This window comes from Aptenodytes patagonicus, chromosome 1 (genome assembly GCF_965638725.1).
Source record: "Aptenodytes patagonicus chromosome 1, bAptPat1.pri.cur, whole genome shotgun sequence".
NCBI lineage: Eukaryota > Metazoa > Chordata > Aves > Sphenisciformes > Spheniscidae > Aptenodytes > Aptenodytes patagonicus.
In genome coordinates, this window is record NC_134949.1 from 37,298,020 (window position 1) to 37,325,952 (window position 27,933).

Here is a 27,933-nt window from a genome sequence, read left to right on the forward strand (position 1 = left end):
AGTCCTTAATTAGATAACCTTTCATGGACAATCCTAACCTCTGAGAGGAAGAAAGAGAGAGAAACATTAGAAAAAGCTTTGGCCAATATTCAGACATGAATTTTGACTGTACAAGTAGGTATATTTATGGCAGAGTCCAAGAATGATCAGACAAGCCATTAGAGAATGAAAGCAGCTCCCTCCAAGTTGTTTTTATCAGGCTCTGAATACGTCACCTCATTTTTAGTATGGTTCTGGTATCATGTGCAGTTAATGTATAATTATTACAGAACTGTGATTGCATCGTTAGCAGAAGTTTAATTATATCATTGACATTACTGATGCCATAACATCAAGCTCAATAATAGTTCATAACAAAACCTACAATTAGCACAATTTTTCCTCCCTTTTACACCAACCAGAAGTGTTCAGCTTGGAGAAGCCTAATAGTCCATACAGAAGTGAGCTAGGGCTGAACCTGAAAGGATTGCTGGCTGGTAATTTAGTAATATGGTAATTAAAGTCTTTTCATGATGTAATTACACATCAACTACAAAAGGACAGCTGCTATACAACACTGCCAGGGTACATGGCATGAAATGATCAGATTTGAGAGGCTTTGGTGGTTAAACTGAATACCACAGACATAAGTCTGAGGTATAGATGGCACCGCATAGCACATTATTATTCAAGTCTCACACTTGGTGTTTCCTTAGTCTCATTGTGATAGTAACAGTTTGTTGCACATACCTTGGTCTTGTGACAGCAGAAGCTGTTCAAAACCCACCTTTAAAAGCTTCTGTTGTTTTGAAGTTGCCTGGAATTAAAAGACCTAACCTTCTTCTGGGCAAGGCAGTACAAATCAGGCTTGCGTGAACCCCAAATGTTTATTTCCCACCCCTCCAGCCCAAAACCTCCTCTCACAGACTCGTCTGTGGGAAATGTAGCTTGATTTATTTGTAGGCTTTTTCCAGTGGGGGAGCGCAGAGGAGAGAAGGAGAGTGCAGACAGAGAAGAGGCACAAATGAGTAGGTGAACTCAAACAAACTAAAGCTCAACTGAAGAACTGAGGGTTTCGGCATCTAGTTCCAACAGCAACAAGCACAAGTGTCCTGTTTGGGTGAAAAAACAAACCTCACCCTTCTTCAAGAGCAGACAAACTTTTTTTTTTAAAGTAGTTTCCTTATTGTATTTCTCATCACCCTTATTTGTATCTGTACAAACCGTGAAGTTCACCATGCAAGGCATGAGGCAGCAAAAAGGAATATATTTTTCCAACTAACACGAATAAAACTTCTTGGCTATGTGACTGGGCTCTTAAAAATACAGGAATGCACTGTGCACCCTGGCAGTTGGCGGACAACCTCAGAGCTCATTTTGTAGTCCTAAAATGTCCTTTTAGTGATGAGGAGCAACTTAGATGTTTTGCAATAGCTGGTTTTCTCATGGGAAGTGGGGATTTGGTGGGAGAGAGGCCCAGATCAACTGATCTTCTGCACTTTAAACCTTTTATTTTCTTGAGCTACGAAAATCTAGAAGTGGGATTATTTGAATGTGAAAGATTTTGGGAATCCAGAGAACTCTCCTCAGCATGAGGAAGGTTTCCATGAGTTCCATCTAGAAAGTGCAAAACCAAACTATTTTGGATCTGGAGGGACCCTGTTACCTACAAGATGTGAGGAATGAGTAGAAAAATTTGAGTCCTAGTTCAAACAAGACCCAGCCTTGCCAATGGCTTCCCTTCTAATTCTTGCTCTTCCTGTTTTTGATGGGCTTGATGAACATTCAAAGCCTCTTGAAGACTTGGTGGCTTTAACTACAGTGGACACTTGGGCTACTTCAAGATCACCGACGATGAATTTCTTCCCGTTGGGTGTCAGAGGCTGCAATGGAGCTGAGGCTGCTCTCAGGAAGCAGAGGAGGAATCCTGGGGGAACTGGAAGCAGCCAGTCATTTAAGAACAAAGATCTCAACTACTCAGAAGTAGGTCCTGCATGGCCAATCTTACACAGCACACTTAAGAGACAATAAAACAATTTAGCCAACCCAATGGAAGAGACTCAACTGTGCTTAAAGTACAATAGCACAGGAAAACATGATTATTTCTAATTTAATGGCAAAAGAGCTAAAATTTAGTGCAGCTAGTGGTTCTGGTTCTGATGACTAGACAGGTGGTCTACTCAACCATGTTTGCAGCTACCCTCCATGAGGACTCATTTGACATTTGATGTGAAAAAGATTCATATATGTCACTTGTCAAGAGGAACTGGGTGAGCAATTTGCAATATAAATAGCAAATTCAGCATACTAAGAACAATCACCAACATGAAAAGAATAGGAACTTTATGCACAAAGATTTATCCGACTTTCTACACAGTTTAAAGCAGCAAGAGGCAATAAAAATGTTAGGTTTAAACTACAAAACATTTTGTGGTTGACTGCTGTCTCTGTAAATACATTGTGCACACACAGTACAAACATGAACTGTGTGTGCACAAACCTCAAACATAAATGCATAACCGTAGCAGTCTTCACCTAAAGACAACGCAGTTCGGTACCTTTGCAGACTTTAATTTCTCAGCTGCTAAGAGAACACAACAGCAGTCTGTATCATGTGGGGAACTATTCTCCCTGGCCTGTTTATGCAGAGCACTGCCAAAAGAAACATGTGAAGGTCTAAAGTCTTGCAAGACCAGCCTCATTATCTCTCTCTGATGGTGTTACAGGCAGAGAGTGAGAGAGAGGAAAAAAATGCAAGTAAGAGATTTCCAGTATGCTCCTAGCTTTAGCTAAATCAGAAGACAAAGAAAATGCTTCTCGTCACAAGTCTTCAAGCATCCAACTTCTAAACAGAACAAAGCAACAACTCCTGAACAACAGCATTCAGTTCTGAGAAATGGACAAGTACACAAGCTAGAACAGGACACTGTAAAAATCCTAACCTGTGATAGCCCCTCTCCCTCCCCTCCTCTCTGTTGCAGGAGTAGCAGTTATTTGCTTACAGATGATTACCTTCATTTATTTCAAAATCTGAGAGGCAGGTGGCCTTCCAAGACTAAGGCTGAGGACAGGAGCTACAGGACTTCCTACTGAACCAGTCCAGCCCTACCAGCTGTTCCAGATGCAGTCACCTTGTCAGCATTCAACACGCAATTCTACTACACACCCAACATCACTTCTGTTTCAATGGCTCTTTAGCGTCTTTCCACTTCTCTGCAACCATCAAGTCATTCAGAAACTGCTACAGGGACAGAAGTGTCATCAACCTCCCTGTCTACATCCACCACTCAACTAGATACTGGAAGCCTATCAGTGCCATTTGCATTAATTTCTGAGAGGACCGTTAAAGAAACAGAATCCTCTTGTGATACTGTTTGCAACTAAGGAAATTGGTAACACCAGATCTGGGGAGTTTGGGATGAAGGAATAGTTGGGGAGACACCACACTTACTCACCTGCTATCACCAGCATTTGCCACGTAAAGCTTCCCCAATAAATACACCACCACAAGGGCTGTGCAGCCGCCAGAAATGTTATACACAGTCCTCTCTCGTTCAATTTGCAAATCCTATGGGAAAAGAGAACAAGATTTATAAAGACAACATTGCAATTAATGTTTTAGGAAATGAAGATTCCCCTAAAAAACCAAATAGAGTCTTTCTTAAACTGCATGTCCCACTGGCTTTCTTTACAGTTGCAGCTATGGCCACACGGTCAGGGAGAGGAATGGGAAGTGGAGGAGTACGTATTACTTATGATACAAAGATGCTCAGGAAAAATCAGGACAGGAGATTGTAAAACAGGCATCAGGGAACAAATGGCAACTCTGAGGATGCAAGGGAATTTGCTACGGAAAAAGCACAATGAAGGCAAAGATAAATGTAGCTTAACAACAGGTACCTGGTGGTATAATTGGAGAGTGCTTTACATAGACAGCAAATAATTAATGAGACCTAGCTACGACATGACTAACTACCTGCTCTCCAAAAGGGACGCTAGGATTGCGGAGCATATACCTTTACAAACAGCAGCAAGACACACTCATGCCACAAGGCTACCCTTCAGAAACACAGGGAATGGGTGGATGCTAAACTTGTTAAGGGGGCAGGGGTGGGAAGGTCAGTAGAACAGTATTTACCGAAAAATACTAGGCATTCACAGACTTTCCAGGATGAACTACAGTATTTAACCCTGTGTCTCATCTCACTGCTTTTATGAGGTCCTGAAAAGACTTAATTTTTATGCATGTGCATAGGCCCAAATTTAAGGAGGTACGTACCTACTCAAATAGTTCTTCCTATGTTTAGCTTCCAACTGATTCTGCGTGTAAGAAATATTACATATAAAAAAGCCCTCCTGCTTAATAGAAGTGGAGAATACAAGTCACATCTGTCACCAACCAAGCCCAGGAATGAAAAAATACATACATACATTTTATAGATACATATTTTTTTTTTCCAGGAAAGCTTGGAGAACTTAAGACACAAGTAAATGAGCTATTTTCCAGTACTCCATACATTTTAAACAAAAATTGAAGTATATGCCAATGAATCCATTCTGCTGCCTCTTAGTTTAGTTTGGGGTAATAACACAGCAATGTTACATATTACGCTCCTCTCCTGTGTCCAGAATCAAATCCAATTTCAAACTGGTCTTTCCTTGTAACACTGGATTCAAACAGGGATCATCATTTAACATTGCTACTGCAAGTACCGGCAGATCTTTTCAGCTAAACCCTGCCTACTTGTATGTGTTTTTTATTATGAATATATTTGTTTGCCTCTGTGTGTGTGCATACACACACAGAGCTATACTTCAGCCATTTTCATATTTGCACTGAGTAACAAACAGCTCAAATTGTGCACGCCTTGGGGTGTGGGATTTAGAGCTTAATTTATCTGAGGAAAAGCACCACAACAAATGCAAACCATGACAGCTGCAATTTGATTGAAAATCTGCGGAGTTGGAGGAAGCCAGGGACCACGCTTTGTTTCCTATAAATTTCAGGAGAGGGAGAGTGACCTGGGGCAGTGGCGGGGATGCTCAGCAGCACTCAGCCGCTATCCTGAGCGGGCTGGGCAGAGGTGTCTGTCACAAATAATGTGAATCCTTGCTGGCCGGCGTACATAGGGACGGACCGATCCCGTTTGTGCCATGAATACAGTACTGAGGTGGGCGGTGTGGCAGGGACAGCAAGAAAGGTGCAGCACTGCCCGACACAGCCATCCTCTGCTGTGCAGGGGAACTGCACTCTGCTGCCGGAGAGACTCGGGGTTTTACTGCCGGCTCTTAGCCCATGCTCTCATTGACTTGTGGTTTTCCCTTTTCTCTTCTTTTTTTTTTTTTTTTTTGTTGGGGGGGGGGGGGGGGCAGCGATGACCAGGAGGAGAACACCTCCAAGCTAAAAAATCAAATCTCGCAGAACCTTTGGTCACAGACATGGGCCTGTTATAAATGCCACTTTATCTAATCTTACCATAGAGAAGCTGATTTTCCTCCCCATGGTTTCTATATATTTTTAAATTAAGCTGAAAAAGAACAGTTCAAAGGAAGCAGACATTTCTAACCATCAAAATAATTTAAAATTACAAATACTACAGTGGATTTTCCAGACACTGCCAGGAATTTTAAAAAACCTTCACCTCCGCAGTTCAGAGTATCCTCTGAGACCTTCAAACAATGTACCATTCCTCACCTGGTTTCAGCTCTGTCATATATACACTTTGCAAGTGCTGGAATGCCTAAATTAAAATTTATTTCTTTCAATAAGCAGAATTCAGAAGCATCTATTATAGGAGAGAAGACGGATAATCCTTAGGGCCTCATTTTCAGAGTTTCCTTGACTTAAACTAGATCCGTGTACTGGATTTTTTCAAATCATTGCTGTTCATGGGCTCTTCCATCTAGTTGTTGTTCAGAACTTGAATTTACTACCATGACTTGCCAGAGTATATTCAGTGCCGTGTTTAATTTGATATTACATACTTCGTTTGACATTTCCTTTTCTGGGGGGAGGGAAGGAGGGGAAGGCTTTCCTACAGCTCAACAAGATCTGAAGGGAAAAAAATAAACCAAAATAAAATAAAGCCCACCATTGCCACTAACTCATTCTGATGTAGAGACACTGGCTTTTGATGAAATACTTCATAACAGTGCTGCTGGGAAAGTAGTAGAGCACAAACAGGGGCAGAAACCCCAAAATGCCTCTGAAGCCTTTATGGGTGTAAAGGGGCTCATTTTAGACAAAGTCTGAGTGTATACGAAGCTTTCCTTATTTTCCACCTGGAGAAAGATTGCAGAGCAAGCTTTTTTCCCTTTCCTTTTTTCCTCCTCTTTTCTGTAGCATGCAGCTCATCCCCACAGAGCAATCTGTGTGCAGGGAAAGAGCTGAGCAATGCTGGGCAGAATCAAACGATGAACCTTTCAGCCCAAAGGGCAGCGTGTGCCACACACTCAGACCCTGACAGAAAAAAACCCAAGGATTTCTATATCCTCTGTTCAAAAGGCTATTGTTTCATGCCAAGGAGGAGGCTAATTTAGCCTGTGCTCTGCCCCCCTTTTTAGGATGCAAGTTGTAGCGGCAGGTGGGAGCAGGGTGCCCACAAGGGTTGCCTCACGCCTAGTCACCCTGGTCCCCCTTCCCTGGGTGACGGAGCGCAGGGAGGATGGAGCAAAACCTGCAGAGGACACTACGAATTGCCACAGGGTACGTTTCCAGAGCGGGTGACAGAGAGCAGGGGTCGTTTTCTCCACAGCCCGAGGACATTGCACCATCCCCACCATCCTGACAGCTTAGGTCTCCTGAGCACCTGCCTTGCTAAGGCTCAGACCTGGTTAACCTGTGGTTTTGCCCTGGGAAGCCCACACTAGCTAACAATCTCTTCCGAAAAAAAGAGGAAGATTATGCTACAAAGCTATTACCATCCTTCTCTGTCGGAGGCTCCCGGATCCCCGACGGCGGCTTGCTCGTGCCACCTCGTGGAGACCCTGCGGAGGGGCTCGGGCGCCTCGCCGAGCTGCAGAGCGTGGCGTGGGCTGGCGGCTCTTGGGGTGATGTGGAGCCCCAGCTTTTCCTTCCACCTGCCGTGACCCACACGTGTTGGGCACACAAAGTGCACCAGGACACTCGCCAACGACAGCCTCAGCAAGGCAGGCCTGCGTGCGCCGGTTGCTGGTGCACAGCACCGATGCAAGCGCTGCAGCGGCGGGGGAGACGGCATGAAAGCAGCAAGTGTGGCAGCACAAAAAGCAAATACCAGCTGTACCCGATGCTAAGTTTTAGAAATTTAGGACCTGGAAAACAGAGCTAGGTACATTCAAATTGCAGTATCATCATTACAACAAGTTAGCATACTGCAACAACAACTAAAATAACTATTTTTCAGCTATATCCTTCCTCAGAGTAGGGGCCTTTCCTCCAGGATCTCAATCTTGCTATGACAGAAAGCAGCTTTACTCCCTACACACACAGTATCAAGTATCTGCTTAAAAAAAAAAGAAAAAAAAATTAAAGAAAAATCATGTTTCAGAAGACGTAAAGACAAAATTAACTCCTTAATTTGCTTTACCTCTGTCAAAAAGGCATCAAAATACCTGTAACACTGTTTCAACCCTCCTCATTTCTACTGGCTATTTAATCAGAGGAAGCTTTTCAAAAGGAAAACCGTACAACATATGTTGCTCTCTCAAGATTGTTCAAATTAAAATGGCACCAATCTTGCAAAAGCACCTGTCTAGATTTCATCCAAGTCAAAAAAAATCTCAATAAAGAAGGAAATCATCATACAACGTATACAAACTTATACCTTCCAATAAATCATACAGACTAGTTCTGTGCCATTTTTTCCCCTCCAAAATTAAACAGGGTTCAGTGTGGAATAGGTGCTCTCTCCCTTTAATCTTTCTTTAAAATACATACTACATCACACACATGTATACAAGGTTAAATACAGGGAAGGGATTATAGTTTGATGCTTCTATCCAGTACAGAACAGCACTTGGAAACATCCCTCCTGGCTCCCTAGAACCGAAGCTATAAATGCACATCTTAAACCTCAAGAGATGAAAATTAGAGGATTTGATTTATGATACCTTCAGTACTTGAGCTTATTTATTTCCTTTTAACCGGAATAACTTTGATCACTGACAATTACTGACATTGAGCATTTTTTATTTTTTAAACAGGACAGTAAATTGTCTGAGAACACAACACAAACTTACTAATCCCAATTCCAACACAATCAGACAACACCATCTAGAAGTACTTCAAAAAGGGGACAGCTTAATTGTTAAATTTCTAAGTTAGGCAATGACTTGGTCTGTGTCAGCTTTCCACGGTGTTTTACTGCATGTAGCTGTCAGACAAGCACTGTCCAAAGGAAACCACACCCAATAAAGGAAAAATAATTTAAGAAAAGTCTTTTGAAAGGGATGAATTGCATTTTATTTGAGACTTGAGGCAAAAACAGGGAGAGCTTAACTAGAATTCAAAAGGCAGTTGGGGAAAAAAGTAACGATATGCTAAATGCTCCCAGGAAAAGGGGACAAACTGTCAGGTTGGACTGTTTTAAAAAAAAAAAAAAACCAACCAAAACAAAACCAAAAAAGGTTTCTGTATCTACTCAGCATTTTCACCAGGTTCAGAGGGCTCCTTTGCAGCAATGGGTGTTTCAGGAAACAAGAAGAAGTCTGCCTACGTCTCCAGGAAACATAAGCTTTCACCAAGTGCCAGGTAAAATGATACTCTGCTGGCAAAAAACCCCACGTGCATTATGCACATCTCAACTGCATTGACCTAACTTAACAACATCCATGACGTTCCAGTACAAAATAGGGCTGAATAAACAATGTGCTGTGGAAGAGGCCCAAAATCTTCACCCAAAGACTACTAGGAATATAAGCTAGCAGGAAGTTAGGCAGAGGTAGGAGGAAGATCAATCATTGCAAGCATAGATGAGACTGAGGAGCATTGATCTTATGAACCGCTCCCTTACACGGATAAAAGAAAATACTCTTTTGCCTAAACAAATTATAAGCACAAGACTCCCGCAAGAGCTTAAAGTAGATATAATTATCTATTGCTTTTCTTCATCTGACCATTTTTATTAAGACTTCCTTTTAATGTAAGACTTAATGCTGAAATTGTATTGCATTGTGGTAGACACAGTCATTTATATAGCAAAGATGGGCAACGAACTTCAGCTCTCTGATAAACAGCAAAAGTGGGAATTAAGGTATCTGATCTGTAGCATATGAACAAAGGCACAGGGAAGAAAAGAAAATATTCTCTGGACTTCAGTTTAGAAAAAGGGAGGACAGATTACTATGACCCGTACATAGAATACCCAGACATTGTATCTGTAGCGAGTTATGCAGGGTTTCTGCATTTGTCATACTCTATCCATAAAAGCCCTCCCAAGCAGCCAGGTGCCTGGACATGAGCTGAGATGGTCATCTGTGTGAACACCTACCAAACAGAGGTGTGAACTCAAAATAAAGCAGGGCAGTAACAGCCCTGCTCACTCAGATGTGTTCAGGAAGGCAGCAATGGGTAATGCATACGTTGCTCTCATAAGAAAGGTAGAGCACTTGAAATGGCCCTTCTTTCGCTCTCTTACCTTCACTTTCCAGTTCCATGAAACTCCATTTCTAATCTCTCCTGCACTTGGAGCCAGTTTCAACAGGGGGGAGAGAGAGAGAGAGAGAGTCATGTCACGCACTCAGAGCCTGGCACTCTTCTGGCCTGGAAATCGTCCCAACTGAAGCATGAAACCGGTGTCCCTCTCTCAAGAATGCTCTGAGCCCACTAGGGTGCAGTGGATGGGCAGTGTCATCTTTTCCCTCCTTGACAAAGAGGGCAGCAAGCTAGTCCTCCCTTTCTGAAAAGGGCATGCTAAACTGACAGGAGATTTTCATGCGTCCTCCTCTTTCTTTTCAGCTAGCAGAAACTGAGCCCACTAGCCACAGTGCATAAACCCGCTCACATGCCCCACACTGAACGATGCCTAAGCCACGGCTGTGGATCCCACTCCTGGACCTACCCACCTAAAAGTCAGATGGTGCTGTCCAAACCCAGTTGGTGGGTCTGTTGCCTGCACTTCCCCGGGGAGAAAGGACAATCAAGCAAGATAATTGCTATTCAGAATTCAAAGTGAAGCACCACTTCTTATAACAACAACTGTAGTCTCTAATTAGATTCATGTACTAATCAAAATTCACATGGATCAGGAAAAACAATGATCGAATACTTCTTTTCAGACAATAAAACCTCTGGGAAACACTCATTAGTTCAAAAACCTTCTGCTCAAGTAAGAGGCTTTTCTAAAAACAAAAAAAAAATTAAAAAAGAAGAAAATGAACAAGATCAGATCTCCCAAGACCTGATCTGCATGTTCTCACTGGCAGGCCAAGCCTCTGCTCTGCCTGACAAGAATTATTTTTAATAACATGGAGAAGTGAAGGGAGAGGGGTGCGGAGCAGCTACATCAATTACAAAAGAGAAAAACCAGCCTTCCATAGGGAAATTGATGGATATTCTGTTTCCATAGGGTAGTGATTTCCTCCCAGTTGTTCATGCTGTACACAAGTCAAGTGGGTGGTAGGAACATACTTCATGCCCCACTCGCCCACACCCAACCTGCCTCAGTCAAGAGCCGCACACACACTCTCTACAGTCGCTGCTGTGCTTTATGAGCCACTCCAACACTAACGTGAACTAGGTCATTGGATCAAGGATGCTGCCCCTCATCCATGTCCCTGATGTGACCTTTTATGACCTGTTTATGTAGTTGTGGGCAACACGAACAAGGTGTGTTGGTGGTGCAAGGAATGCTGAAAGCCTTTGCTGCTGCCCCAGTAGGGCAACGAGGCTTTGTAAAGTGCATGCCCATATACACAGCCCTATGACAACAGCCAATGCTGAAATCTGCTACTGTGAGGCAATACTAATTTTTATCTTTGGGGGGGGGGGGGGGGGGGGGGGGGGGAGAAAAAAAGAAAGAGAGCACCAAGCTTCTAAGAGTCAAGTAATCCACAAACGTGTCATGGTGCTGCCTGGGACTTAAGATGCAGTTCCTGCTCACAGGGATGTACCAGGTAAGCTGTTGAGGCTCTTAAATAATTCTGTCCACACTCAGATGGTGTTTAAATAGGGGCAGAAAAAAAAAAAACAAAGGTGAAAAAAATCCCTAAATGTTCATCTTCTCCAGGCCACGTGACTCATTAATGTATACAACAAGGACTTCAGAGCCCTGAGATACACATACCATTTCCTTGAACGCACTTTCTATGGCCCCAATAACCAGGCACTCGTGTGGGATCTTCTTCTCGGTGAAGAAGCGTGTTGGAGGGGTGCTGGGTGAGCCTGGGGCGCCCACACCACCACGCAGGGAGGCTGCCCGTGTCAGCGTCCTGCTGTTTGTGGCCGGGTTGTCGGGCTCCTCTCCCAGGCAGGTGGGTGGGAGGACGGTCATGTTCCTCAGGATGTCCACGATCTCCTGCAGCTGCTCCAGGATATGGTGCTGCAGCAGTTTGGAAGCGACCACAGCTGCCCCCGACCCAGCATGTCCATCGAACAGGGACCAGTAGTACAGGTTGATCCCATCTGTGTCCTGGAGAAGCAGAAGGGGAAGAAAGGGAAGGAAAAGAGATGATCACCATTACACAGCCACGAGTGAGATGACCGGTGGCACAGGGGCAGCAGGTAAAACACAGGTAACTTTCCCAGAGGTAACCTTCTTTCTGAAATGGAGAAATACCCACTGTGTTAGTACAGCTCTGGCAAGAAGGAGATGCTTATTTTTGCCACACATCCCCACCATTTTTTTTTCTTTTTTCTTTTCCGTAACCCCCTCAAAAAAAAAAAAAAAAGGCTGAACTTGCAATCTTTCTTACCTTACAGCCATCATAGGATGCACTGACCAAGCACAGCTAGCACTGTGAGACTAAGTTAATTTCCTAATGACTGTGTACATCAGAAGAAAAGCACTCAAAAATCACATCATTGGTAAATGATGAACCTACCACCACGGAGACCAAAATTCTACACGAGACAGCACCTGACACTTCTGTGACAGACCTTTTTTTTTCCACTAGGCATGAGATGAAGGACCTCAGTTTGACACCTAGTAACAAGATGTGATCCCCACTTCCACGACTGGTAGATAAGGTCCATCCGTGCTGGCAGATGGGACAGCTCAGGCTTTCCCTGCCTGTGCCAGCCCAGGAAACCGCGCAGCGCAGAGGTCCTCAAGGATGGCAGACACAAGTGGGATCAGCTGCACTCCACCCGTGCTAGCCTACACGTTCACTGCCTAGTTCTTCGCAGTCCTCTGAAAACTTTCATGTACAGTACTGGAGTTACATACCCTCTGATCAGAAGAGCTATGCAAGTGTTTTGGTATAGGTCTCGGCATAATAGTATGCTTTTAGATCTTATACCTTAGCTCAACTCCTAGCATGCCGGTCAGCACAACTGCTCTCATATAGGCAGAGTATCCAGAAAAAGTAAATTTTGTAGACCTCATTATTAAAATTAAGGTATATGTGGTAATGTTATGTATTTGTTCAGCAGTTATTGATCAATGATGCGATTTTCAAATATTTCTCTCCTTCTGCTCCACACAGTCTCCTCTGACAGGTGTCAGTCAGCTCCACTATTGCTCTGATTTGAGCAGAAACCATGTTTTTGCGGTGGGGTGCCCTATCACTCAGATAGGGCCCATTAACTCAGGGCTGGAGGCAGACTAAGTTCTGGGCAGCACAAGCTCCGATCTGCCTGAAAAATACCAAGGAGCCATACCCTAGATAACCTCAACTTTTTGGGGGAGAAATTCACCTAGGAATCCTCAGGGAAGCATTTAAGGCATAACATTACCTGTCTTTGCATGACAGCATATTTGGCAGCAGCATGTGGAAAGAATCTTTCCAGTCTCTCCTTTCCCCTCCATTTCTTCTTAATCCTGCACCTTCTCCCAGCTATGCTGAAACAACTGTTTGTGGGGCTGCCTTGCAAGTCAGATGTGGGTGGACTAATACAGATTTAGAAATAAATCATTTTGCAAGGGACAGAAATCGGGCAATACTGTTGCAAAACACCTCATACTAAGAAAGCATAACCTAGATCTCACTGCAGTCAAAGAACTTAAAAATTGTATCTGCATGTCATGCTGACTGTGGTCTAGTTTAGGATGACAGACGTGATTTGTTTCATTCACCCGAACACTGCTCCCTTATGCAACAGATCAGCATATAGTCTAGGCACCACCTGCACCCCAGCACCTCATGCCCAAAACACTGCTTATTTCAAGCTTATGGACAGGGCTGTGAACTGCAGCTCCTTTTACTTTCTGCTTCCAGCTGCTCCACAAAGGTGCCAACCACTGGCTGCAGGACATGGCAGACAGGTTGGAGTAAGAACACCATGAATTGTCATTTGCAGATCCAAAAGACATCATTCGTTATTGCCTCGAGCTACAAAAGCCAAAACCTAATGCAAAATGTCTCTTCTAGCAACATGTATATAGACCATCACTACAAGTTCATGCTGTTCAAAGGGCAGAATTCATTGCTGAATAAGCATTATTACTTATAACTTTGTTGAAATGCACATTTAAAAGCCTTGATTATAAAAATTACATAAAAGTCTATTATTTATTTTTTTTTTTAGCTTATAGCATTGCTGCTGTAGTAAAGTTCATACTCTTAACCAGTGCATTAACAATATAGTCATCTACACAGTGGAGAGTTCCTCCAAGAGAAGGAAATCAGCAGTCTAATGTGCACTCTTCATTTCATTACTGAAATGCTGAGAAAAGGGAGTATTGTCCTACTGAATTACTTACCACAGTAAGGATCATACAGGATAGATACAACCTGTAATGGTGGAAAACCCAACAAATGTACACATTTCCAAATGCGGCTCCTTAGGCAGACCCACCCACTTACCCAGTCTGGTAAATTCACCAAAAAAACTGTTGTGAAACTTCACCCCTGAAGGCATGACTGGCAGTTGTGCTAGCTTGCTCTGGGCTCAGAATCCCTCCAAGTTCACACAACAGTTGGCTGTAAAATTCTGTTTAAGCCTTTTTTAACGGATAACAGGATTACTGACTAAAAAACCTGTTTGTAAAAATAGATTGCTATTCATGCAAAATGTATTTTGCCAACAGAAACAAGTATCCCAAAGTGAAAATATTTCAGCTGAAAACAGAAATAATTTATTCAAAATAGCGACACTGTGCCTCCTGGGAGTTGTAGATCAAACTACTTCTGCTCCCATTCTTCTCTTAGGGTTTGGCTTCCTAGCCAAAATCCACCTCATGATGCACCATGGATAATGCTTCCACAGCTTATGTCCTCATGTCATTCGAAAGGTGCTACTCCTTTGGAGATGTGCTGCCTTTGGGGGAAAAAGCATAAAGGCATTACACCTCTGACTGAAATGGAAATATTTTACCTTCCACCTAGAGGAAGAAGATATTTTGTCATTGCCCTCCCCCTGCCCCCAAACTATAACAGAAACTTACAATTAAGAACAAGTTTAAACCCCTTCCCCCCAATTTTCTTAAGTTTTCCAAAGAAAGCCCCCACCAAAGTCTGTATTAGAGTTTTTCAGAAAATAAAGAACAGTTATTAACACAATTCACTCTCATTATTATGAGCACAAACACTGGATACGTCCAACATTGAACAAGCCTCATGTGAGCTTGGTAGCCAAATAAGGTGCCATCAGAGACTGGGAAGCCTTAAAACAGACCAGAACAATGGCCCATGACAAAAAGTGAAATTGAGATGTTACCACTTATTTCCTCTAAGCCAATGGGCAGCACAAATTAAGACAGAGAAGCTCCCATGGGCCTGAGCTGTATTCTCGGGCTGTCACTGACATGAACGCAGCATGGCCACGTCAGCTATGGTGGTTCTTCTGGAGTTCCCTGATCTTGTCCTTTTCGGACTAGTAATTCTTAAACAAGAGGGTGTTGCTACCAGTTCAGCTAAGTTCAGACATCTACATTGCACACCTCCAAGACAGTTCTCTAAATTGCCCTTATACTTAGCAGGGAGTAAGAAATCCCGTACTTTCAGACTATGCTCATCTCATTCCAAAGTAGATTTATTTCTCCCTATCAACTGTGGAAGTACACTAGATAACTGAGAGGTCTGTATTAAAAGCATATACAGTCAGGGGATATGACTACCACAACACTGCTCTTATACACACATTCTGTGTGAGATGCTCCAGGGCCTTAACTTCAGTTGGGATCTGCAGGCATTACTGTAACCTAAATATTAGTCTCCAGAAACTTCTATGTATTCCTACGAAGCTTCATTTACTTTTGAACTAGCAAAGAGAGTATAACCATGAATAACCTATTAGTTGTCTAAAAAAGGAAGAAGAAACAAATTCGTTTCCCCCACCCTGAGAATAAAAACAGCTCCTCTGTTTGAAAGAAATGAATTCTCCAAAACCATACCAATTTGATGAGAATTAAATATATGGGGCAAATAAAGCAGCGACTTGGAGAACGAACCAGGGCCAGCAGTCAGGGCACACAGATGAGACAAAAAGCACAAAAAGGTCCTTGCTTTTCCTCCCACAGCTGAGATGACCTCCGCAGCCACCAAGCGATTACCTATTTTTGTATGCATATGCATGGCTGTTCTCTCTTTCACATTTGGGAGTTTGAACTTCTTCCCAAAAGTACTGACATTCTGCAGACTCTCAGAGAACAAGACATCTATTTCTACTAGGTCTGGCGGTATTCTGTCAAAAGCAGTCTTTCAAACATCAATCTTCATTTGTTCTTTTAACTGGACAGAGGCCTCGCGTGAGAGTATGACTGGTCAACACAGTGATTTATTTTACATTTTCTTTCAAAAGATTCAGATTTAACAACGTTCTGAATAACTACCAGATATATGAAAAGCAAACAGATCCTTCACTGCACTGATCTTACAATTAATTTCTAGTATGTACTAGGAGATTTAATAAGCTTCAGGCTCCTCAACTGCTGACCTAGCTGTCAGGAAGGTTCAGCAGTCTCCTGGGTTTTGCAATTATAAAATATAATTAAGACATGCAAAGTTTTGGGTCAAGCAACGGATGAGAAATCATGAAAGAAAATGCATATATATACACACACACATAATTGGGGCTCAGTTATAGAAAAAAAATGGGCACCCTTAACAATATATAGCAATCAACTTTAAAAAACTAAACAAGAACAAGAATAAATCTTTCTTTTCATTGGACAAATACTCAATAAACTGCTTCCCTCATGCCGCCTTCCTTCAATATTTCTACAAGGTGCTTCACCACTCAGAGATTATTCCAGATCATGTGTTACGGTGGGATTTCCCTAGGAGGCATTTACAGAATTCAGCCTCTGGCTTTCTTACTAAATACTTGCCGGGATGATATTATACCATTCACTGGAGTGTCTCAAGTCTGTATTTCTACATCCTACTGATACAGAGTAAGTTGCACCCTTATCATATTTAATAACAACTCATACACTCCTTAAAAAATATTTGCTAACAATGCTATGTGAGGGCAAAACACAATATTATACTTTACAGTACAAAAATATGAAAATGTAAAAGTATGATACATTATAGAAATGTGTACTTTTTTTTTTCTTTTTAAATATATTCAACCAGCAAAGAAACGTACCAAGGAAAAAATCCTACTAATTGATAGTGTAAGACTGCCCTCTAGTAGAAAACTTTTTCCAGAAATATGCTGCCTGTTTTGGGAAAATATATTACAAATATAAATTCACAAGCTGTGGTCTAATAACATGGTAGAATAGGTTTTACACAGCTAAATAATGAGTGCTATAGCACTCGTTCAAGTATCATCTAGAAAACAGAAGTAAATCTGTAGATAAGAAGAGAACATATAAAGAACATGATAACAAGTAGCATGAAAACAGAATACTATATTATACAGATCAGCTGGCTCCTCACTTCAGACATTATGCTCATTTCTGGTCAAAATGTGTCAGAAATAGAAGAAAGAACAGAAGATTTGAAATAAAAATGTTTCAAGAAGCTTGGAAGGGAGTGGCCATTTATTCCAAAATCAAGATAAAAAATACAGAATCAAAGTAGGAAATACACTAATGAAGAGAGGAAGAAAAGTCAGAATATTCTACGAGATGCTTCTCATAACACAGGGCAATTGGATATTTAACAAGGCTGACAATCATTAAGTTTAAAATGGATAAAAAGAACAGCTTTCAAAAATATGCAGTCAATTTATAGACCCTACCATTATGATATCATAACAGTATGATGACCATAATGATGGATACCATCAAGGCTAGTGAAGACATCTTTCCAATAATGAAATAGTTTTATATCCCTGTATTTTTAATGCAATATAAACATATTAGCTATGTAATGTTTGGAAAAAAGTTCCTTCTGAGGAAGATGATTAACCATGCAGTATAGTATATACAACATAGTGTGCCTTTTGCTCTCAAGAAGCATCTGATACTACTCAAAGCTGGAAGTTAACTGGACTTTGTGAAACATTGCTACAAAGCTTTCTATGTCCCATGAATGCCCCCAAAATATGAAAACACAGGCAAATTCAGCACAGCTACATTCACCCACATCCCAGATGCAGAGGCCCCTGACCAGGTATCTCACATGGTAGGCCTGGAAATTAAATCATAGAATCATTAAATGTGGTGTTAGATCAGAGTGTACCTCTGCACAGCACCAAGATGTGCCTACCCAGGTTGGTGACTGCACAGGGTGTCAGTGTGCTGTGTGCATGACACAGCAATGCCCTTTGCGTCAAAACAAACCCATTACCTGGCCGAAGCATGTTGTTGCTTATCTTGATGTGTTTTATATACATGAACAAGTACTGTGGCCAAATGCTTGCTTCATTAAACATAATTAATGCATACAAAAATTAAATACACTCATGGAACCAAGCATCCGCATGAGCCAATAGCGGACAGTTGCACGGGCTTTCTAGAAAAGACTTTTCAAAACACAGACTATTAAAACAAATTCTGTTTTGCCTTGCATGAGTGTACACAGAACTCATTAGCCCCAGCAAGCACAGGGCACAATTCTTTATCCAGGAGTGTTCACATATATATTTGGAAAAAAATCATGACTGTCAGAATACAATGAGGAATATCAACACACAGGAACTGGGACAGGTGATTTAAGGAAAGATTTGAAAGAAGAACGAACAGGGCTATTTGCAAACCTGGAAAATCTGTCAGAGTCTGAAAATGTTGCAGCAATAATGAAATATGAAACAGAACACGAGGAGCAAGAGGTGGGGAGGGGGACAGTGCAAGAGGAATGCTTGTTGCTCAGGACCCCAATGACCCCTGCAGCCATCAGGTGTACCAAGCCATGGGATTCTGGGAGAGAGACTGAAGCAGACTACTAATCACAACCTGGTTTAAAACAAAAACAAAACCCAAAAAAACAAAAAAAGGGTACTTACAGTCCACTGAAAGACTAATTATCACTTAGGGAGAACTTGTGTTCTCCCAGCAGCAGAAAGACTGCATATCCACGTCGTCCGACTCCAACATTCAGACAGGGCATTTAGTGTTACATGGCTAAATGTCTGAACCAAACACACACTACCAATCGTTGCTGGAGCCTGAGCTCATGCTTAAAGAGCAGATGAAGTAATTAGCCAGTCAGGAAACAAGACAGATGAAGACTAACGATTGCCAGTAAACAAGTGCATGACGTACATCACTCTCCACACAAAGACAGGAGCCATAGTCCGCAAAAATCATTGAATTCAGTGTGCTGGATGACCTTACCCTACCTACATAAACCATCCTTGCTACACGCAATACTGCTTCAGTGAAAAGAACCTAAATGACTGTCTAACCCTTAATAAAATTGTATGACTGTATAAATGGTGATACTGCCATGCTTGCAGTGACCGTCACTGGACAAGTCAACCACAGCCATTAAACTCACAGTATTCTGCAGCAGTAAATTTCTCAGGATTATATTTTCAGAAATGAAACAAAAAGGAAAATCCAAGGAGTATTTCCCTCCCCATCTTTAAACTAAAATGTCTTACATGCAAGGAGCATTTTTCAATGCAAGAAATCAAAAATCAAGTAGTAGAGCTAAGAAAAATATAGTTGTGTTCTGTATTTAAGCAGAGATAATAAGAGGTAACTGAAAGTATATGAAACATTCAGTAAACATCTTTTAGTGTCATATTGCCACTTCCTTTTATATTTATTTTGTACTTCTCCATTGACAAGATACAGAAGTCTGCTTACTGAATTGTCTTTCAGCTGGAGACCTTCTCCATTGGGCAGCGATGACCTCCGTTTTGTTGAAGAGTTCTTGTTTGGTGTAGAATTAACGCCTCCAGCTTTCTTCTTGACAAAGAGGACTTCACAGCTGGCTTGATCTTCATTGTGCGTGCTCTTCCCTGCATTTATTACCCTGGGGGGGGTGGGGGGTGTGTGGAGAGAAAACAAGGGACATGTCCAAGTTAGCAAAGCACAGAAGCCTCCATCTGTATCTCATATGTGACTCAAGATGTACGGAACTGTAGCCCAGAAGTATTGCAAATACCAACCGAATTAAAATACCTGACTTTTTTAAACACATACATATACATACATACACACATGCATACTTGTTTGTTTCCATACACCTACACATGGCATAACAAGCATTTTTCACAGAACTATGTGAATAAGAACCAATGGTATCATGAGCATATTTTACCCTTAGGCATACCATACTTTTCTTTAAAGGCACTACTTGATGGTCAAGGCTGATAACACTTATGCCACCTAGTTGAAACATGAGATCCCCAGTTGCTTTTCTACCTGCCAGCCTCTCTGCTACGGTGAATAATGAATCTGTTGCCTAAGGGTGTGCATTCTATCAAGTTCCAAGTATTGCACAAACAAAATACCTGCTATAAATCTAAAAAGCTATTACTGCTATAGGCACAGAAAAATATGCAACTGCTATTAGTCTGTTTAAAGGGCATATATTAGAAATGCTGTGACAAAAATACAAAGGAAAAGCTTTGCCTTATATTCCGACATGCAAGTCAAGCTTGCTTGTACCACAGCAACAGAGAGATGCATACTAAATACACCCCTCTAGTACTGCAGAACAATATAACCCCCACACACACCCCAAAAAAACCCACCTCAAACCCTCACACCTCCGTCCCATCTGCAGCGTAGAGAGCAGAAGATTTGCACCAAGAGCTGCAGAGGCATGCAGAAACCAGCACTAAGAGGTCAGTACAAGTTTCGGACTGTCAAGGGTATCCTGAGACTTGCACCACAACTACTCATCTTTCTTTCATCCGTGATGAAGCTGAAATAACAGCTATTCCACCACCAACATTTAAAAACCCTAATCAGAAGTTTGCATTATCCAAGATACTGTGGTCACTATCATCCATCTCAGAACAGCCAAGTTCAAACATATTTTCCAGTTTCTACATGAGAACCTTGTCACAAACTAATTTTGCATCAGTTGACACCATGGTCAGTAAGAAACGTGCTTTGACAGTCCTAGGCTCACACAGGGAAAACCTGTGCAAGCTGGGACCATGTCTTGTTCCAACCAAGCAAAGACATTGCCATTTTGATGCAAGCATGTCTTCCTCCACAAACACTACCTAACCACTCCTCTTTACTACGAGGTTTGAGTCACCTAACAAGTTGACTGCTAGTCAGAGACAGCGTTTCCACTACTGGACAAACACCGAGCTTCACATCAGGCACACAATGTCTTTAAAAACAACTGCTGCCTCCCCAGAAAGTAAAACAGCTTGAAGGCACATCATAATCCTGATGGCAAGTTCAAGACATACCTGACTTCTTGATCTCTAATGTTTTCATTACAGTAAAATTTTTACATAATAGGAAAACACTTGCTAAAGGTTGTTGAAACGAAAACAAAAACCAAAGGCAGGCCCGCAGGGGACGCTGCCCCAGCTTGCCTGCTCTTGCTGAAACGTCAATTCCGTGTCAGCCTTGCTTAAAGGTAATATATTCTCTTTTGATTTTCGAGGAGCAACATGATAGTGACATGCAAATGAGTATTCCTGCCTCTGATTAGAAAAAACAGTCTTCTAAGAAAATGTGCATCCACTACAATAAACTGCTTTCAGAAACTGAAAGTTTCCTTACAGTGCCAAATGTCACACACTGCAGTCTGACATCTGTATGCACAATGCCACCAGTTGTTTACAAGTATTTCCTGTAAATAAACACCAACTGTGGATAAAATTATTTTGTGAAACACACAGAGAGCAGAGATGAAGGAGCATCTAGTTGCAAGGCATCTGTGAACAGTTTAACCACTCACCCCCTGTAGCGCCTAACCTTTGAGCAACTGGAGATCAAGCACTGAGACACAATAAGCTTCCAGTCTGAAAACTCAACATTTTCTTGACATTAGGAAAAATGGAAGCATATATTCAGAAATGGGGGCGGGGAGGCACAAATACCAAAGCATTTAAATCAGCTGACCAACACCCCTTCAGTTTGAAATGCTACGAGCATGATTAAAATACTGCAGCAGCACAGAAAGTGTAGTTTTGTCATATCAGGAGCTAATCAATATTCAGCTTAGCTGATCAGTCTCCTCACTGATACTGCTGTTTTCAATTCCATTTAAAAAAAAAAAGTGGAAGACAAATAGAGACAAAAGTGACTCCTTACAAAAATCGCTGCCTTCCTACCACTTATTGTTCCGTACAAAAAGCACTCAAGTATTGGAGCTGTTCTGATTTCTGAGCTTAGTGATGGACTTCAGGACTTGTATGGTAGAAGATGTTCTGATGTTTAACGGCATGTTAAGTTATGCACAATATGGTATCATTTTATAAAGCTCTTGCCAAGAAAATTTGTCAAGGCACTGAATACATTAGAAAGGCTATGAGAACAAAGTGACCTAACAGACTAGCGTGGCAGTCAGCTACTGTGAAATGCCTGGAGTTGAACCTGTGTACCAAGCACCTTGCTAGAAGAGAATATGGTCAAAAGGAACCTGGGAAGACTGAATACTGAGAAGACGTGGGGGCTGGGGTGTCAGTGCATCGAGGTGGGGGGGACTGGGGCTGTGAGCAATACGTTCCCTCCCAGAATTTCACTTTATCTCCCAAAATTCCAGTTTTCCTCCCTCCAGCAGAGGATTAAGTTTATTTTGGAAATCCTTGTGAAGACTTGAACTAATCATAATGTCAAAACAGTGCTTATGGGTGCTACCAGGTAATGCAGGGTCTAGATGCCAAAAGCTGCCCCTCTCCTCACATCCCATCTCATAGGCAAACTTTGGAAAAGGGCTGCAGTGAAGCCCTGTGATTTTTAATCTCAAAGCTTGAGCTATGTGTTGGTGTCTGATGCCTAGCACAGAAGCTGGTAACACCTTCTACTCAGCTTCAAACATCTGTCTTTGCTGCCTTTTGAAATCCTTTTCTCTCTGCAGCTTCTTAAATCCCTCCTCGAGGCAATTCATTCAACCAGCTTTCCAATGCTGATTTAACTGTTGTCTTTCCTCCTTGCTCTCCCAGAATGTAACTTGTCAGGACAAAAACCACATCTAAGCCGCTTATACAAATAACAAAGCAGAACTAACAAGATGTTGGTATCTCCAAAAGGCAACTCAATTAGACCTCTGAAAGTTTTTATGGAAAAATCTACCATCCCCCTCCTTCCGCAGCTTCCTAAGATTTTCAGTTCCCCTTCGTATCTCTTTTTCTGTCTGCCTCGAAAAAATAAGTCATCCTCCAGTAAAGTGAACAAAATGAGATAAAGCACTACCTTCTCATACTTAACAAAAAAAAAAATCCCTCCCCCACCAAAAAAACCCTCCAATCATACAGTTGTCCTCACTTCTATTTTTATCATGGATGCAAATAATAATAATAAAATGTGGAGAAAAAGAAATTAAAAAAGAGATTGAGGCCTATATGATTCTCTAGCTTTTACTCAGAGACATGTTTTCAAGGGAATTCTTGCTTTTGTTTTCTCTCCCCATAATTCCTCAAGGAACTTTTTGATTAGACCTAACTATGATCAACTCCTTCCCATCCCTTCCCTTCTCTCCCCCATTACCTGTTTATCTCCTATCCAATCTTTTACTAAGTTCAACCCAAATAACGTATCTAATTTAGATTAGAAGCTCCTCTTTTTACAGTATTAGCTGTCCCTATTGTGTCAAACACACATTGCTCAGTAATAGCTAAATAATCCTGAGGTTTAGTTCATGGTATAGTAGTGCTAGTAAAAATACATCCTACTTTGCAAACAGGAGCTTCCTGAAGCCTGCACAGTGAGGTGGTGGGGTTTGGTCACATTTGAAGAGGTACCTTTGATGGACACTTCAGTACTTTACAAGACTAATCTCTGACATGTCCTCAGCTGAAAGCAAATCCTCCAGATAGGAACCAGCTAGTTTGTTTGGCTCACAATTAGCATTCTGCTGGTATCTCACGACACCCCAAATCCCATCCGACTGAACAGAAATGTAGGTCACACTGTGCTTCTATTCTTCATTCAATAAGCAGAGCTCAAACTCCTGTGCTGAGGTCACTGATTACAAAATCCTAAGTTTACCTTAAAAGAACCAAAACAGACCAGATGAACAAATCCAAAACGGGTTTTGATAATAGTTTCCTGACTAAAAAAAAAGCCCCACCAAAAACCCAACAAAACAGCTCAAGTCTTTTGAAGCATTTCTATTCAGCTCTCTATTTTTCACATCGATATCAGTACATACACTCTTCGGTTGTTTTACTCCTCCCTATATCGTGCTCATTGAGATTACATTAAGTTTTATTTTCTTCAGGAAAAGTTTCAAGCTGTGCTGTAGGAGGAGAGTTTTACCCTGGTCTAGATCTCAAACTCTGAAAAAATTAAAGTAGTTGTCCAAGTACTTGCATTGTTTAAACTCACAATTCTAGCAAAATTTTGTATGTTACATACCTAGATGAAAACAACAGGTAAAGGCAAAGAGCTCAGCAGAAATTCTGAATGATGCATGATAACAGCAGCGTGCACAAAAAATGCTTTTTGAAATTTAAGGACTAGGAGAGTTACAAGAGCTTGGGGAGTTACGTTGCACCAGGAGAAGTGTGGGAACTGGCCACACATACACTCTAGACTTGCCCAAGCTAAGAAATAAAACCTTTAAGTAGAGAGCCTGACCTACCCCCTCAGTTTAGTTGAGCTGTGGGGTAACTGACAACCACCTGTGACCATGGGAGGACACCCCAAATCCTATGTGCTTCTCCCCCACCAAGGCACAGTTCCTCTCCGCAGTAGTGGAGAGCATTCCCAGCTCCACCTCCTCTGTAAGATCTGTTCCGAGGGTCAAGACACCCTATGCAAGCACTTCCAGAACAAAGGTCTGGGTACCCTATGCTTGTACCACGTAGGTTAAGGCTGAGGCTGTGTGTATTATCTGTGTAGCCCAGAGGGTCTGACACTGGAACGTCGAAGTACCTATAAATGTTTCTAAAAAGAAAGTGTTGCAGAGAAAGGGGGGAGATACATCAACTTGCATTTGTCAGTGAGGAAGTGGCCGTGCCAGGCAGGAAGCCATCCTAGCAGGAAAGGTCGGCTGAAAGTGGAAGAGGGTGAGTGAAAGAACATAAAACCAGCTTGCAAGGGCCCAAACACTTCTGATAAAGCAACAAAAAGTAAAGGCTTAAACAAAATACCAGCTGACGGTCCCAAGCTGCTGCTTTCTTAGTTAGATCTCTTACAAAAAGATGCTCTCAAATGCTTTTCTCTGTAAACACAAAGACAAGACCCCAACTCTGCTCAAACAAAAGCTGAAAGTCCCATAAGATATTAAAAAAAAAAAACCAACCAAAACTTGTTTGCAGGGCTTTATCTGCTTCAAAATAATCCATGCCTTTCAAAAAATAAAATGAAAAAAATCTTTCAATCACCAAAACAAAGTTTTTCTTGTGTCTTTATCTTTCTTCCCCAAGGAAATTTTCTAACTCCACCATTTATCTAATTAGCAGACATACAATCTTAAACATTTATTAAACCATACGACTTGGAACACACTCCTTTTTTTCTCTGTTATCAGTTTTCAGGTTACTAATGATATCAAAGAGTAATACTACTCATTGGGGAAGTAAACGATTCTTTTTCTAGGAAATACTGGCTGTATTCAATAATCACAAGAATTAGGCAATGACAACCAAGGGCTGCTGCTGAGGTTCTTTACTGTGAATAAAAGTGACTTTCTGCAATTCTGGCATACGCAAGTTTCTGAAATAAAAGTATTATCAACCTTCCTACTGTTCACAAGGTGACAAAAAGGATAATGGCAAAATGTCATGCCCTAACCCATCCCCCCCCCCCCCAAAAAAAAAAAAAAACCAAACCCATCCCAATGCAGTTGCCTTACATGCTTGGAGGAAAATTTAGCCCACAACAGAAAATTAAACCAGAGTCCATTAGCTGAGGTGAAGGAGAGTTGCTTGCACGATGTCCTGCAAGATGTCTTTATTTGTGGAAACTGGTCTCACTTGATCTACAAAAACTTCAATTTGTTAACCCCCAGGCAAATGCAAAAGCTCTTCATCTCCTCCTTAAGGCTTAGGAAAAAGGAGGTAGACAAAAGCAGATATATCCATGGACAGTTCACGGTTTATTTTGATTTTCCATTTAAGGCTGGGGGTTCAGAGTAGCAGTGGGCACCTGTAGTTGCTTCGACACTGAATAAATCAATTCATCAGGCAGCACAGAGCCTGCCGCCAGCCTGGCAGGCTCCAGCCGCTCACAGGAGCTACAGCCAGCCTCCCTCCTCGTTCCAGCTGTGGTACACACGCGTTACCTGCACCCGTGAGTATGACACCAGATTGCATCCAACCCAACTAATAACACAGAAGTAACCCCGATGAACAAACACCATACCTATAAACAACAGACAATATGTTCCTACAGTTTTGCGTGATAAATTCAACAGTCTTAGAATGATGATTAAAGGTACCATAAAAAACCCTTTCATACAAGTATTGCTGACTTTTCTTCTCTCCCCCCCGCTCCCTTCCCCCCCCCAATGGATTAGCATATGAGTGGATGCCACTGCCTTTTTCTGTGACACCTCATTTATAGTCTTAGATTTCCACAGGTAGGTGGCTGCTTCCCCCCTTCACCCACACAAGATTTATTTCTGCACTGGGAAGTGACTTGAAAGAGATTTCCTCCTAGCTGTTCACCTCCTCCTGCAGATGAAAGGCAGCTTTTCAAGCAGACTAAACAGTTTCATTCATTCATTACTCTGTGGTATTGCTCATATCAAAACCAAAACACCCACTAGTATTGTCCACTGCAGGCAGAAACTGAAGCCATCCCTGAATCGGTTCTCTAAATCCATGGGGTTGAATAAAACCTTCATTTTATTAACCAAGGAGGAAGTGAATGTTTAGCCATAAAGATGAGTCTTGCAATGCTCCAGTGTGAAAATATGGGTTCTCATATCAGCAGTCACACTGGCATACTGGGCCAAAGTTCACTTTGGGACCCAGCTAGAAGCTACTACACCTGCCAAGCTGATAAGGACTAAATATGGGATTAAAATAGGCAAGGCCCAAAAGTAGAATACCATTTATGCTGGAAATTTAAAATACATTCATGAAGTCAAAAACAATGCAAGAAAAAAAATTCTAAAGATTTCTGCCACAAGTTCAGTGTAAATGAACATAAACTGGTAACACAGCTTGTCTTTGGACTGAAGTCAATGACATCTTGGAAGGAAGTCCACTCTGATGTTATTTGTATGCACTTCCCAAAATGCTATTGCGGGGCATATCATCCAGCTACACTTTCCAAAAAAGATGAAATACTAAGCAACTTCAAGGAACAAGACAGAACAAGACAGCTGTAGGTCACGGTAATGGAGCAAGCTCTGTGATCACTACACAGGGACGAGCAGCTCTTTTTGGTAATTAGCGTGCAGGTATTACATGAGAAAAGCAATGGACAGTGAGCCCAGAGCAGATGCTGAGCCAGACCGGTGGGACACAGATGTGGTTAAGTGTGATCTCACTTCAGGGCTGAGCAATCTCAGCCACAGCTGGCAAAATTAATTGTCAAGTTCTCCCTCCTCACTCCTGCTGTACTGGCTATCAGCATGGGGTGAGACACGGTTGCAAAAGCAAAGATGAACTCGACTCTGTAAGAGAACCACCATTTCTTTCCCACAAAGCACAGTGAAATTGCAGAGAGCGCCAAGTCAAACTGCTCATCGTCCTATTTAAAGCAACTTTGTCTGGCTGTCTGTTCAGAGCTTGCTGAAAAAAAACTAAGCAAGAGACCCAGAAGACAATGAGGACAAACAACTTAGTGTTGACCAGCGTCCTTCTAGTCCAATTTCCACTAAGACACTGTCTTACACCTTTTTCTTCTCCTCCTCAAAAGGTAAATTTTGAAATCCTGCTGATCTGGGAAAAATGGGTCTGAACTTATTTCCATGGTATACAGGAAGAAGTTGTCTTGAAAGTTCTTCAAGTGATGCTTCTTATATGAATAAGGCATATTCAGTCTGGTGAAGTCAGCCTTCAGATGAGTATATTTGTGCAAAACCAGATTTTTATACATCACTAGATTTTTCTACATTTTTGTTGTTCATAAGGCAAAGAATGCTTACCAGCTTTGGCTGGTATGACAAGTTTAGAGCTTCAAACTGAAGCAGAAAGCATTAAAAAGAAATTAGGTGTGAAAAGAAAAAGAAGCTTTCTACAGGAATATACTTCATCAATGTTCATTAGCCTGTGAATTGTCCTTTGACTTCACTTTACACATTAGGACCGACAACTCTTGAAACTGAGGCACCTGGTTCAATCTTAAGAAAACACAGTATGCACATCATGATAGTGCCTTTTCTTTATTTTGTTCCCAGCCATTTTATCACATGTGACTTTGCCGCCTTAGCCTTGAAGGGTGA

At 41.7% G+C, this 27,933-nt stretch overlaps 1 protein-coding gene across 1 annotated transcript in view; it reads right to left on the reverse strand.

Moving 5' to 3' along the window:
• Nucleotides 1–27,933, reverse strand: part of PPM1H (protein phosphatase, Mg2+/Mn2+ dependent 1H) — a 143,208-nt gene that overhangs the window by 52,018 nt on the left and 63,257 nt on the right. Inside the window, exons 2-4 of the mRNA XM_076332063.1 lie at nt 19,266–19,434; nt 11,244–11,588; nt 3,435–3,547 (exon numbers count right to left, since the gene is read on the reverse strand). Coding sequence (XP_076188178.1) covers nt 3,435–3,547; nt 11,244–11,588; nt 19,266–19,434 — 627 coding nt within the window. The remainder of the gene's footprint in view (nt 1–3,434; nt 3,548–11,243; nt 11,589–19,265; nt 19,435–27,933) is intronic.